The sequence below is a fragment of the Mastigoproctus giganteus genome, chromosome 2, assembly GCF_048544385.1.
Source record: "Mastigoproctus giganteus isolate SK-2022 chromosome 2, ASM4854438v1, whole genome shotgun sequence".
Classification (NCBI taxonomy): Eukaryota; Metazoa; Arthropoda; class Arachnida; order Uropygi; family Thelyphonidae; genus Mastigoproctus; species Mastigoproctus giganteus.
Genome location: NC_143576.1, coordinates 56,627,441 through 56,641,061, shown reverse-complemented (window position 1 = coordinate 56,641,061; position 13,621 = coordinate 56,627,441). Strand labels below are relative to the sequence as shown.

The 13,621-nt window shown below is 37.3% G+C and overlaps 1 protein-coding gene across 2 annotated transcripts in view; it reads left to right on the top strand.

Annotated features, from left to right (window-relative positions):
- Positions 1-11,871, top strand: part of LOC150089314 (lachesin-like) — a 563,730-nt gene extending 551,859 nt beyond the window's left edge. For both annotated transcript variants that reach the window (XM_090368492.1, XM_090368491.1), the window contains one exon: positions 11,017-11,871. In XM_090368492.1, the coding sequence (XP_090224618.1) occupies positions 11,017-11,117 (101 nt within the window). In that variant the 3' untranslated portion in view covers positions 11,118-11,871. The remainder of the gene's footprint in view (positions 1-11,016) is intronic.
- Positions 11,872-13,621: the final 1,750 nt, after the last annotated feature.

The following is a 13,621-nucleotide window of genomic DNA, read 5'->3' as shown; positions in this document are numbered from 1 at the left end:
ATAGTCATTTCTCATGTTTTTAATGCCGTCTTTAAATCTTCATCTGTGATAAAAAGTTTGATGAGGATATCAACTTTAACAAGTGTGACGTCAGAAAATGAGGCAGGTCTCAATGTATCATTTGTTTGGATTCTGGAAAAATGTTTGGAAAACCCTTGAGTAATACTGAATTCGTCCCATAAGAGAATTCCATCTGCGTTATGGAGTTTTAATTTTCTCTGTGAGTAAGTAGACTAACTTGAACTGACTCTGTACACATATTGTAAGATTTTAATATGAGCATTTTGACTTCTTTGCGGAGTTGGCTGAATATTTCATTGTATTAATTGTCATCTGATTGCTTATACTTGTTTCTATTGAATTCTTTGGGTTTAATTTTATGTATTAATTCGCGGTTATATCAGTACGGATAGGTAGAGTGTGCGATCAGATGGGATTGAGAAACAATGTCAGATATAACTGAGTGGACACAGTTGATCAAGTTACTGGTGAGCACATCGATGTCATCCACAGCATCAAAGAGCTGCTTGTCCATGTTGCTGAGAGCTGGTTGAGCAGAAGTCAGTCAGCCATTCTGAAATTGAATCGTGGAGAACGAGCGCTGCGTTTGAAGTTATGAGAAGTCACAGTGATGTCAAAGGCAATTGGCGAATGATCCGAGTGGGATATAGGGTTGTCCTTGCGAACCTCTATATGAATAGAGGAAAATATTAACTCAAGGTAGGCAGGCAGGCATGTTCTCTGGTTGGAAAATTGCAAACTTGTTCAAGATTATAGCTGTGAAGCATATTAGAAAGAGCCCTAGTCTGCAGTGATGGAGAAGAAGAAGAAGATCCTAAATTGGTCAGTTGACAATTAAAGCCACCCAAAACCATTGCTATGTCGGCAGATTGAATTAGCTGGAAGATAGATTCTAGCGAGCTTTTAAAGTACTGAAGGTCAATATTAGTTAAGGGACGTGGAAAATAAAGTAATACTAATAAAACTTTTTACTTGCCAAGATGGAGAAGGCAGTATAGTGATTCAATATTTGCGAAATTTGATGCAATTTCACAGAGTATATGGTTAGAATGTACAATAGCTACTCCGCCTCCAAGAGATCCTTTGTGTTTTCTATGGATTATATATTGTCCATCTATAATTTCCTGGTCATCAATATCTATAGAGAGTCAGGTTTCAGTGAGCAGATAAATGTTATAAATATGTGAGCCTTGGATTGCTGTAAAGTGGTGTAGGTTACTAACTATACTCCTGCAATTCTGAAGGTAAAACACTGAACAGCTGAGATCTAGGGATTTTATGATTAGAGGAGAACGTAGTATGTGTAGCTAGCAGGGCTACTGATTGTTATGCATTTGGAGAAGAAAATTTGGACTCCCTTGTCGGTCTGTCCGTGAAGCGTTTTACTAGAGTCCCTGATAAAAGGGATTCAGCACTTTTCCAGTTTGCGATGGAAGGCATGTTATTATAAAAGATGGGTCACCGTGTCTTCAGAGAACGGACATCAACACTGAAACCATATTTTTCTTTAATTAAGTTGATAAGATCCTCAGATTTAGTGGCGGGTCCAAGCCTAGAAACAAAAATATTCGGTTTTTAGTGTGTATAATTGTGATATTTTTTTTTTTTTTTTTTGTTTGAGTAACTGAGATTTATCTGCTTTAGTTACATTTTGTGTTTGATGACGTTTGGCTGGAAGCTTGGAGAAAGTAGCTTGAAATGTCGAGGCTTTAGCGTTGTCTGAAAGTTTGTTCTTTTTTGATTTTGGTGTGACATTTGAGACTGGCAATTAGAAGCAGGTTTACGCACTGTAGCAGCAGCCCTGTAGACAGGTTTTCAGACCTCATTAGATGTGGCAGCAGTTATTTTTGCATATGTTGCCTTCACTGATGTTGAAGAGGATTCCACTTGGTGACTCTGAGCTTGTAAAATAGAGGTACAGACAGAAGTATTCCGCAGAGCAGAGCAGGTGGTAGGAGTGGTTCGATTTGCATCGGAAGAATCATCTTACAGGGTCTGTTTGGAAATAAATTGCTCTGTTGACTTGAATCATGAATGTTAACAGGCTTTGGCAAATTAATATTTGCAATGGTAGGAGTATTGAGGCCGGTGGAAGATGAAGATCTGGTCTCAATACTTATGGCATCGTTAGATAATGAAGAATTCTTGTTCACTTGAGAACATTAGTTTCAAGTGTAGGTTCAGAGTTCTTCCTAGCTTCCCTTAATTGGCAAGACATAATTGACGTGAGATTTTTAATTTGGGTGTTGATTTCAGAAATTTCACCTTTTGATTAGTTAATATTGTTTTTATACTACGAATGCCGGTGGATAGCTCATAATTTCTTTCATTGAGTGTATTAGAATCCAGGGGAATATCAGATTTTGCAGTATGAGGTACACTTTTTAGCTGAGTTTGATGGAGGATTTTCCTCATAGTATTAAAGAGTAGTTCCTGGAATTTATTTGATTGTAGAATAGAAAAGGTTGGATTCTGAATTTCAGTAGAGAAGAAGTTAGCGCTGAAATCTTCTCAGAGCAGAGACATATGTGTCAGAGATTGATGCATCTGAAAGTTGATGCGACCCCGGAGACAACAAGGAAAGATTAGACACTCCTTCCCTAAGGTTCAGAGTCATTATTTCTAGTTATTGGTATGATATTTGACTCAAGCGAACTAGAGTAGGACATTTCAACTTTTCTCGCGGAAGAGGGGGGAGGTGCCTCAGGTTCTGTGCTGTTTTGCGTTGCAACAGTTATAGAGCTTTTCTGAGAATTTCTGAGTCGACACCTATCGCAACAGAATGATTTCTGATGATTTTTATTTAATTTTTTCAGGTCAGATTGGGTACAGTCATTGCATATTAATTGCATCGGGGCATCCCTGTTTTCGTAAGCCATTGCGCCTTCTCGTGTAAACGAATGATCAAGATCGGTATCCAAGGAAAACGTATAAACTACATAAGTTTTGTGCATGGCATGTACAGCCGAGCTCGCCGATGTCTATTCAATCAATTGCCGACAGCCCCCACCGCCAAAGTCGACCATTTCAAAATAACGTCACCGTTCGTGACGTTATTTTGAAATGGACGGTACCACAACCACCCACCAACTCACAGGAAGCCCACGGAAACCCCTTCGCGAGACGAGGATCTTCGTAAGTTTAGTACGATATCCTCGACAGACATCCGTACAGAATGTGAACCAGGAAATTTAAGGCATCAACAGGGTTTGAAATACTTACGAACACTACATAAGGACTTAATTGATTTTCCAGTCTTGAGTTTCATGAGAGAGCAGCGCATAAGTAAAGGTCAGAAAGCAAAGACTTTATATGGTGCCACGAACTTCATAATTGGTCTACGTGGAGTTACGAATCTCGTAACTTCCTATTCTAATCAGATAGGCGGGTTTAGAGACCACCTGGAAAAATGCATTGTATCCGTAATGAAGTGCAGAGGAGGTGGAATAATGGTGTGGGGTATTTCTCATAGTATGGCCTAGGGCCTTTGGTGGTTGCTGGGACCATTAATGTCGACGAGAAACATAACATTTTGGACATTTCCATGCCCACCCTAAGAATGTGGTCATTCTTTGGTACAGATCCAAGTTTTCAACAGGATAATGCACCACACCGGTCGGTGCTGTTCGGTAATGGGACTTGAATGCGGAAAAGTTAGAATGGTTAGCGCCGAGTCCTGAATTTTGAACTCTATAGAACACCATTGGGATGAACTGGAACGTCAGTTGTGGGCCAGACTCTTTTGGTCTACTCATGTAGCTTAAACTGGTCATTATTCTGGAGAATTGGAGGACCTTCTAAGCCAGTCGTTGTTTTTTGGTGGACAGCCTACCAAGGAGGGTAGATTATATCAGCGGCCGAAGGATAACTGACACACCACTAGAATGAGCGACAATTGAATATGACGTTAGGCATCGCAATTAACAGTGATATATGTTTGATCGTTGAGTATAAGACTGGTTACCATTGCTTTACTTTCTCATTTTCTCGATGCAGTTAAGCAGTGGTGTTCTTAGAATTATAAGAATGTTTTCTTAATAATATTTATTGAAACCCCTGGATTGAAGCTCTATTAGCAGACTGAAGCTAGTTAAACACAATTACAACAGAGGAGGAAGGTTGCCACCTTTTAATCTAACGTCCAAAAAAAAAAAAAAAGGTAGAGGCCCTTATAGTAACCCAAATAAACCACTGTTATTATTAATGGTTTCCATGAGCTATAAAGCCCAGATATGTTATTTATTTATTATACTATATGTCTCAGCCGGCAACCCCGAAACCTATTTACAATGCACCACTAGAAATGTTGATGTACAGTTATTTCAGAATCCCTCGTAGAGAGTCGTTTCGTTCACAATGCAATACCATGAAGGGATCAGACACTATAAAATCCCAACATAAGGTTGTGATGTCCAAACCAGGAATTATTGTCACACTGAAGAAGTCAACTTTTCTTCAAACCTGAAAATTCTCAACAATACAGGAGAATACCTCAATCAGTCTCCACGTACCGCCCCTGGAACCACAATAGCATCACAGGTCATCCATCGAGGAAGTAACCACAATGCAATCCAACAGGCTCATCTTGGTGGTCTAATCCTCCGTTGGAACCCAATTTCTCCAATACAAACCTGCCCGAAAAGCGAAGCGGTCTCTTCACCAACTGTGAATCACCCGTTAGTGGAACAGGCATCTCTAGGATGTACCGTGAGGTTCTTTATGAAGGCATATTTGTAACCAGACATCGATTGCAAGAGAACGAACAATACAAATAAAATAAGATGAAGTAAGATTATTTACTGAATGAGAATTAACTTTCCTCCTGCCAGAGGAAGACGCATATTAATTTCTTGGAAAATGAAGCTCTATTTGTTGTAATGCTGAGTAGCGAAGATCAGGAAATACATAAACACTTGCCGCAGACTATTCTTACTAAAATTTTGATCTCGACTGACTAAGAATTAACAACAGATTACAAACAAAATTAAATTTTCAAGAATATATTTCCCATCAATCATTCTGACGGGGAAACTTCTATTGCAATTCTTAAAAAGTTAATCATTAAATTCACAGAGAATTTAATGATTCTCCAAGACAATATGGTGATCAAGCATGAAATGTCCATTGCAATGTAAAATGCTCATATGCAGGAAGTAAGAGGACTCTTTGACTTGTCATTTAAGTATTTACAGCGTTATAAGTTTAAGAATCTGAGTAGGATATCTTCCAGTTGTACTAGTACTTTCTTCCGACCTGGAAAGGCTGACTATTTTCATTTAAACTTCTCAAATGCGATATTGCACCCTTTCTATTAAATGTTTCGCAGATTTTCCCGAACTGCTCGTTTTGTGTTCTCGTTTACTACCCTGGTTAATGAGCTGAAATAATTCGAAACAATCCAATCATTATAGTTTTAGCGGCTTCATTTTCAATGTCCTACAAATGGAGTCACTAAAACTACATTTAAAACTTCATTTGTAGCACATTGCATTATTACAGCATTACTGATATCCGGGAACCGTTCAGCTGTAACAGCTTTTCAAAAAAGATTTGCTTATATGCATTTCTTGGTGTTTCCTTGTGAATTTGGGCACCTGATTCCGAATATTTTCTTAGATTTTAGGTAGTCTCAATGGTTTGCCCAGACATTAAAGGAAAGTAAATATGCAATAATACGTACGATATCAGATTTATTAACAATATACAAGTAAACAAAGCTTAAATATCACAAATAAAAAGTAGAAACTCTCCTCCGGTTAATAAAAAAAAAAAAAAAAAAAACCTTTTAATCTACACCTGACAGACTTTTTCTTTGTGATCAGTGTGTTTGGTCATCCCTAACCAAGAACCCATATAGTCTCTCATAATAGCATCATCTCACCTTCCTTTGTACCTTTTCTCCAATGACTGTGTGCCCTGCTAGAATCAATCTCTCCCCCCACTCTCTTCATAAACGTTGACACGGTTTGATTTGGAGAGGGGAGGAATAGATAGACTGCAAGTAACGGTGCTTCATTGGTATTTTTTATTCCTTTTTTCCGTAATTTTCACTCATAATGTTACCAAGCCATAATGTTACTAAGGAAAAATGACTGCCAGGTATTTCGCTCAACGTCAGTCAATCAATTTATCTTCCAGTTCTTGTGAAGCGAACATCTGCTTAACGTGTGGAAACTTTTACATAAAAAAAGGGAAAATATAGGTTTTATAAGTTTGAAGGCATCACCTTGAATATTCCATGCTTTAACAAATTATTTTATCAGTCCTAGCTTGGTATGGAATGGTGGAAGCAAGGATGTATATTTCGGATCCAGTGGACTTTTTAAGAAATTGTGTTCTCCATGCTGGAACTGAATTCTGGCAGATGATTCTCTACTGTAGTTCTGACTTATTACTCTTCTGTCCTAGAGACAAAATGCGACAATAAAATCCGAATCCGAACCGTCCTAGAGAGACAAAGAAAGCAAGATAACTTAGTCAATTAGTGAAACCACCTTAAAATGAGAAGAAAGGCTGGCAATTTGAAATGTCCATAGATAATCCATTCATAGGGATCATACTTGTACTCGATCTTCTCAAAAAAAAAAAAAAAAAAAGAGAGAGAAAGAAAGAAATTCTTTAATGTATTCGAGCGACTTTGTTATGGTCAGTGTGGTAATCCATAACAACTGCATCGCATTTCACAACAGAGTCCTGTAACATTACAGTGCAGTGTAATGTTACAGGAGTTTAAAATTGGCTGGAAATGTGTGTAATTTATGCTTGTGCAGTGTGCATGTCATGTTGTTTAGCTCTTTTTGGCCACTTTGCCAATAGAAAGGCAATCACCTGGAAAGCTTGTCCAATGCCCTTCTACACCATCACGAGGAGGTGGACAGCAACTGAGCCTAAATCGTAGTGAACCTCGATTATCCCGTACGGAATGTCCAAAGTGAGTTTGGAATTCTTCGCAAAAACAAATATAATAAATAAAAAAGAAAAATCCTGCATCTGCGGGTGTGTATGACCACCTAATGCCAGCAATCCCATAACCCTGGTACCAGCCTCTAGCACAATCATAAAGCGTACAACAGGAATCGAGTGGTGTAATTTTCATGTATATTTACATTTTTAAGCAGCACAGATCTCAAACTTTTGCTTGATTTGTGTATTAAAAGGCACTCTTCAGGATCTAATGCCAATTCCTTCACGAAGACCAATGAAATCAAAAGAGCAGTACGGGAATTCTGCAACAGTGTAAAAATGTACATTAGTGGCACTTAACTTTCCGAAAGTGTTTCAGCTGGGATCCAGTAGATTTAACTCTTTTAAATGAGATGTCAAGCGCTCTGAACTGTGTTGGATTAGATTCGAGTCTCTCACTGTGAGCCATTTCTTTTTGAGCAGGAAAATTTTTCGTTTTACTTGAGAAAGCTTCCGAAGTGTAATCCTTATTACCCTTTCCAGCAGAAATGAGGTGCCCGTAGACTCATATTCACCGATAGGCATTCAGATTAGTTTTCCTATGCACTGCGAAAGTTTACGCCACCAGCGATGTTAAGCTTCATCTGCTTCGGACCAATGCAATTCAACAAACAAAGCAGAACGAATTTGAAGATAACTTACCCTTTTCTTTCAGCAAACTGCAAAAAGCAGCAGCTTATAATACGAATACTATAAACTGTTATAAATCAGAGTGCTGACAATACATATAAATGTCGCAAAAACATAAAACTCTTAGTTGCTGCCAAAATATTAAGACTAGATAAAAATTAATAACACATTTGGATTCAGCACACAAAATATATAAGAAAAGGCGAAATATTAACATTTTTGTTAATAGTGATGATATTATGTGAAATCGCTTACCGCAAAGAGGATTTTATACCCAACCAATGGTTCCTAATCCGTTTACCGCAGGAATTGACTCAAAAATATCTTAGCAAGAAGACCGATGTAGCCAAGTTGTCATCATGAACGAGTCTAGGTTGAACTTGTAGCAAGATTCTCCACGATTATTCACATGCAAATACACAAATGGAAGTCGGAACATCACGAAAGAGTAATTGGATTTTGTCCAAATTAGCGAGAGGGATTATATATTAAGAGAGGATTTTAGGATTAAATTATTACAATTTTAATTTGAACTATAATTAAGAGTTTTTACGTTGTTGAAAATAATATTGAGTAATCCTTATGCGCTTGTAGGGATCGTACTCGATATTATACCATCTAAAATTCAGGTATTGTATTTGAGGTCGAGTTCTTTCCAGTCATATCATAGGCATGTTCGATTGATAGCAGATCTGGTGATCTTTGCAGCCTATTGGAGGATATTTATTTATTCATTTTTGTATTGTAGATGTTTTCCACCCTTCAGACAAACTCGCCCTATAAGTGGACAAAGTAAATGGATATTTCATTAAAAAGGAAATATGTAGAAAAATAATACATAAGAGAAAAAAAAAAAAAAAAAAAGAGCATATCCTGTAATGATAGGAAGGTGCAACATAATGGATTCGTGTAGGTGGGGAAGACTTAATAGTTCTATAGAGCATTGTGACAGATGCAGGTAGTCCAGCCAGCTCGAGGTTATGGCGGGTTGTCCATGCACAGCTGGGAGGTGCTGAAGCCAGATACAAAACTGCAAGTGCTGAATGGCTCAGTCCGTATAGTTATGATGACGAGTCAGCTGGAAATTTTCCCGTGTGAAGCACATAGCGCCTATAGACTTCGTTCTTGGCAAACAGACGAATATCCGCATCCAGTTCTTGGATTCTGTCAAGCATCTAATTTGGTAGGAAACGGTCCGATAAGGACGAAGCCTATTGGAATGCACAATGAAAGTTGTATAAACTTAAATCCCATATATTGGGCTCCGGATGTAATGACCATTTTAGTAGTAAACACAATTCTTCTGTCTTCAACCAAGTTTGGTAGCCTCCTTAACCCCCTTCCCGTTTCTGTGCTATTGTCGTTGTAAATGCATAAGGTTTAATTTGTGGTTGGCCCGTTTTACCACTGTGTTCCTTGACATAAATGCGCTTCACGTTAGTAAATTGGGGACCCGATATTCCAGCATAGAGGAAGGTGGTTATATATTTGCGAGCTAGCACGGGCTCACGGACGTAGAGTTGGCACCTAGCTAGTCAATGCATCCGATGAAATTTAGTGTTTTTTTCGATGTGGTTGTCTAATCGTAACTTAGAGTCGAAAACTATGCTTAAGTCTATATGCATGAGCAAATTTAATATTTGGGATTCCCCGGTAGTAACTATGACCTGTATTGGATTATTTAGATACTTTTCATGGTAAATGCCAGTCAATTTAATAATAGTGTTGTGTCGTGGTGCATTGTTATGATTGGCCTCAGCCCAGAAGCCTACAAAACCTCTAGTTTCTCTCCGAGTGGAGCCCAGTCATTTTACTACCAACCAAGGAGACTTCATGCTTTCTTAGCTGTACAAATTGAGTTGGATGCCCACCCTGGCTCAAGATGTGTATAGACTAAAATTATGAAGAGAAGGAAAAACATAAAAATTGATAAAAGGAGCGGTTAAGAACTACTCGCTCCTAAAATAAAAGTAAAAACGGTCTCTAAATCCATATCCTTTATATCTATTATACTTATATCTACGAATCCGTTCACCGATATAGAAACTAGTTCAGTTCACCTACTTTTTATACTTAAAGTCCGTTTATTAAATATCCCTTTTCATGCAATAGTTAAAAAAACATAAAAAAGAAGGGATGTCTTTTATGAAGGGATGTTTCCTTTAATGTAAAATCCTCATCACCCCTTTCCTTATAAGCATTAGCATTTTTACATTATCAGACACGGATCGGTGACGAATCAAAATGATAGGCTATTGTTCTTAGGATCTCATTTCTATCTATCGAATATCATTCGAATATCAGTTTATCGAATAGTTTATCGAATATCACTACAGAAACTATAGAAGGATTCATTTTCATGAATGATAATGCTCTGCCTCATAGGGGCATTAATGTTTGACTAAATGCTGAATATAGCTGATATCGAGGATATGGAATGGTAATTTAACTCTTATAACCTTCAAACGATTTCCAGGTGTCGTAGTCACTGGGCAGATCTTTCCTCTCTAACAGTTGAAGCACGTCCTCAACAAGATGTGATCAGAATCTCCCCCGGACAACAACATGTCTGTTCAATGCCAAATGAGAGCTAAATTTGTCTAATATATGCCATACTAGTGATCTGTCGTAATATGTGAGTTAATACTCCTTGGTTTTCCTCCGCTTTCATATATATATTTTTATTAAAGCCCGTTGGGGCCAATTTTCAATTAAATAATTTCTCATTAAATAAATTTCCGTTAAATAAGCGGATTTTCTGTAAACTGAAAATTAGCCAGATGTTTGAGGAATAACAGCGACCTTCTAGGATGCACTCGAGCTCAAATTTTCTCTGAATTGTATTGAACAGCGTATTTTGTACCCTGGAAACTATATAGTATTGAGATAATAATCCTGGAAACAGTAAGTGCTAAGCATTATATATCAATTTTGCCCATTTAAAAACTCTACAACTGTATGACAGTTGAGATAGTTGTGTGTAAATGGGTATTCTAATTGTATTAATGAGACCAGACCACTAGTCTGGAATATATGTATTTCACTCGGCTGAAATACATTTATTTCTGTTTGAAGCATCCTTTACAAAATCTGTCAGCACTTTATATGAAGTTGTGCAGTGAAACATGCCCGTTATAAGAAGAAATATAACAGACATTCGTTATATTGAAAGTGAATCAACGAAGTGCAATTACTGAAAGTATAAATTTTGCTGTCTCAACTTTCGCGTCGTTTAGCACTTCTATCATTTTTCGTAACACTCTACCAACTTTAAGCACCATTTTTCTCCTTTAAGTTGTTTCTAAAGAAAATGAAACTCTCTAAAGGGTCCATCTCAAAACCCATCTTCCATCAGTTCTCTTTCTTTCTGAATGTTTTTACTTTTTTTTTTTTTTTTTCCAGGCAAAAGTGGAAATCGCCAAACAAATTCTTCTTCCTCTTCTCACAGCCGATGTGTCTACGTTATAGCTGCAGCCCTCGCAATTCTCTCCAAGATCACATAACAGCAGGGAGATAAACAGACTTTACATCACTAGACAAAGCAACGCTCATTAGTGAAATGAGCCTAACCCCTTCAAGACTAGGACTGATGTCGACAACTGAAAGATCTTCGTGCTCAAGTGCGGGAACTCATCACAGAGACGCCTGTCTAGCAAACAGCTACACGCCTCATTATGGAGATCGAGTGGCGAATGTTTTTCGCTATTCTTTCATTTATGCCATTCCGTTTTCTTAACCCCCAGAAAAATCTGTTGTTTTTGACAGCCCTCAATCTTTTGTGAATCATTTCAACAACTGCAGCGCTATGTAAAAGACTAGCCGTGTTTACCACATACAATTGTACATTTGGAACCGTATTGGATATTTGCAATTATCACGCCGCAGAAGCTTCGATTATTGCCGATGTTACTATTCCATTTGAATCCTAAAATCTCTCCACAGCTAACAGTCCCCCCATCCCCGTGACCAAGTGTTCAGAAGACGCAATCGAAAGACACCTGCTGAAGATCCATTTTACCGAATGCTTACAGACAACGCGCCATCATATATTCCAATAAATAACACCAACGTACTGTGGCACGTATGACTAAGAGCAATATGATGAAGGGAAAAAAGAATTCTGTACAACTTCCATACCGAACATTATCCAGCGCTGTTCATGTCCAGCAAAATCTCTTCATGGTGAACGCAGCGATGTTATATAGGTCTGTTCAAAATATTTAGGGAAGAAAATAAAACAATCTGTCACTATGTATTATCATTAGTCTACAGCAGTTCGGATAGGAATGTATATAAATATCATGGTATAGTATTTATATGTATATGTCAATAAAATACTTACAAAATAAAACGTTTGTTGTCCCAGTAGTAAAGAGAAGGATCGGCACCGTTTTTTGTAAAACATTTTGATATTATGGAGAAAATCCTTTACACTTTTCGATCAATGTTGCAGATGTGTTTCTGATATTACCAATTCCATGGGTAATATAAAAAAAGAAGCAGCAAGGTTAGAAGGTGCAGTAAGAGTAAACTCAACTCAAGTCATGATTCGCGTTATGTGAATTCCATGTGTTTTACTGATGACAAAAATCTGAGGATCCCCTCAATGAAGATCCTTGGAAAATTATCTGAATTCAAATTTTACGGGGCATCGGCTCTCAAAGTTCCAGTTTTATATCTTCTAGGTATTTCTGTTTTTTAAAGGCAACCTCCACATTTTAGACTTTTTTATTAGACATCAGATATGCATCTTTATTAGGCATCTTATAACAAACGCCTGATTTGGAAAAAAAAAAAAAAAAGTCTGTCTAAATAGCAGACTTTTTGTTTCAAATTTAGCATTGTAGTTTGTGATGAACTTTAAGGTAATTAAGCAGACTTAGTTTTTCAAGTCTGAAATTTCCTGGTGGTCATTCTTCTATATTTCATACCTAAGTGGACTTTGCTTTTAACTCTTAGAACTTGTAGTTGTAAACTCTGAACTATCTGATAGAGACATCATCTAGGCAGATACTTTTCTTTTTTTTTTTTTCTTTTCTATATTTTCAAGAATTTTCCATTCAAATTGAAGTTACAACTTCCTGCTTTTGGGCATTCCATGGCTGAGGAGAAAAATCTCTTTGACGACTTTTCCGTTTTGTTCATTTACTGTTACATGTCTTATGTCACCCGGAAATAGTGGGATTCTCTCTCTGCATAACATACAACTACTGTATAACTCTATAATACGTGCAATTTACAGAAAATATTCTAAGTAGCATAGCGCTTTATATTAAGCGAACATAATGCTTTAATGCTAAGATTAAGGGACTCCTGTTAATACAGAAACATCAAGGATAACATCCAACTTTCTTTGTTAAGATTTTTTTTTTCATATAAGCATAAAAAAATTGGTCTATAAGAACGCCTACTAAATACTTTTCTTCGTAGCTCAAAAATATATCTGAGTAGTGACTTGCATTGCATTCAAAAATGCTTAAAATTGACATTAATAAAATTTACTTTTATTTAAGGTTTTGAAGTCCATGATAATTACGTCTGAAAGACTGCAAATACCGTCAGTTCTGTCAGACCCATGGTAATGAAGGTGGAGGATTTCATGGCCTTCAGAGGAGGGGAACTTTTTATCTGCTTCTACCATATGAAGGAGATTTTGCAGTGTTCAATTGAAATGAGTCCGTAGTTTTGAAAAGGTTAAGAATCATTTTGGAAGACATATTACTTTCCTTCAACCAGGTACAGAAGTTCAGAAGTGCTCTCGTGTACCAACGGGTACCCGGGCTAAGTAGTCATATCGACATCAGGCGCTATCGCTTTTTTTGTTAATATATATTTTTATACTTCCAGCTTTCAAGCTAATAACGTGTTTGCTTCCTGTAAATTCTATCCTTGGCACAGAAACTGTAAGATAGAATTTGTTCCATATTTTTTTCCAGGAAAGACCAGCAATTTACTGAAATTAAAAGCGTATGACTAATCAACAAAGTGAGCGGAGATTGATTATTGA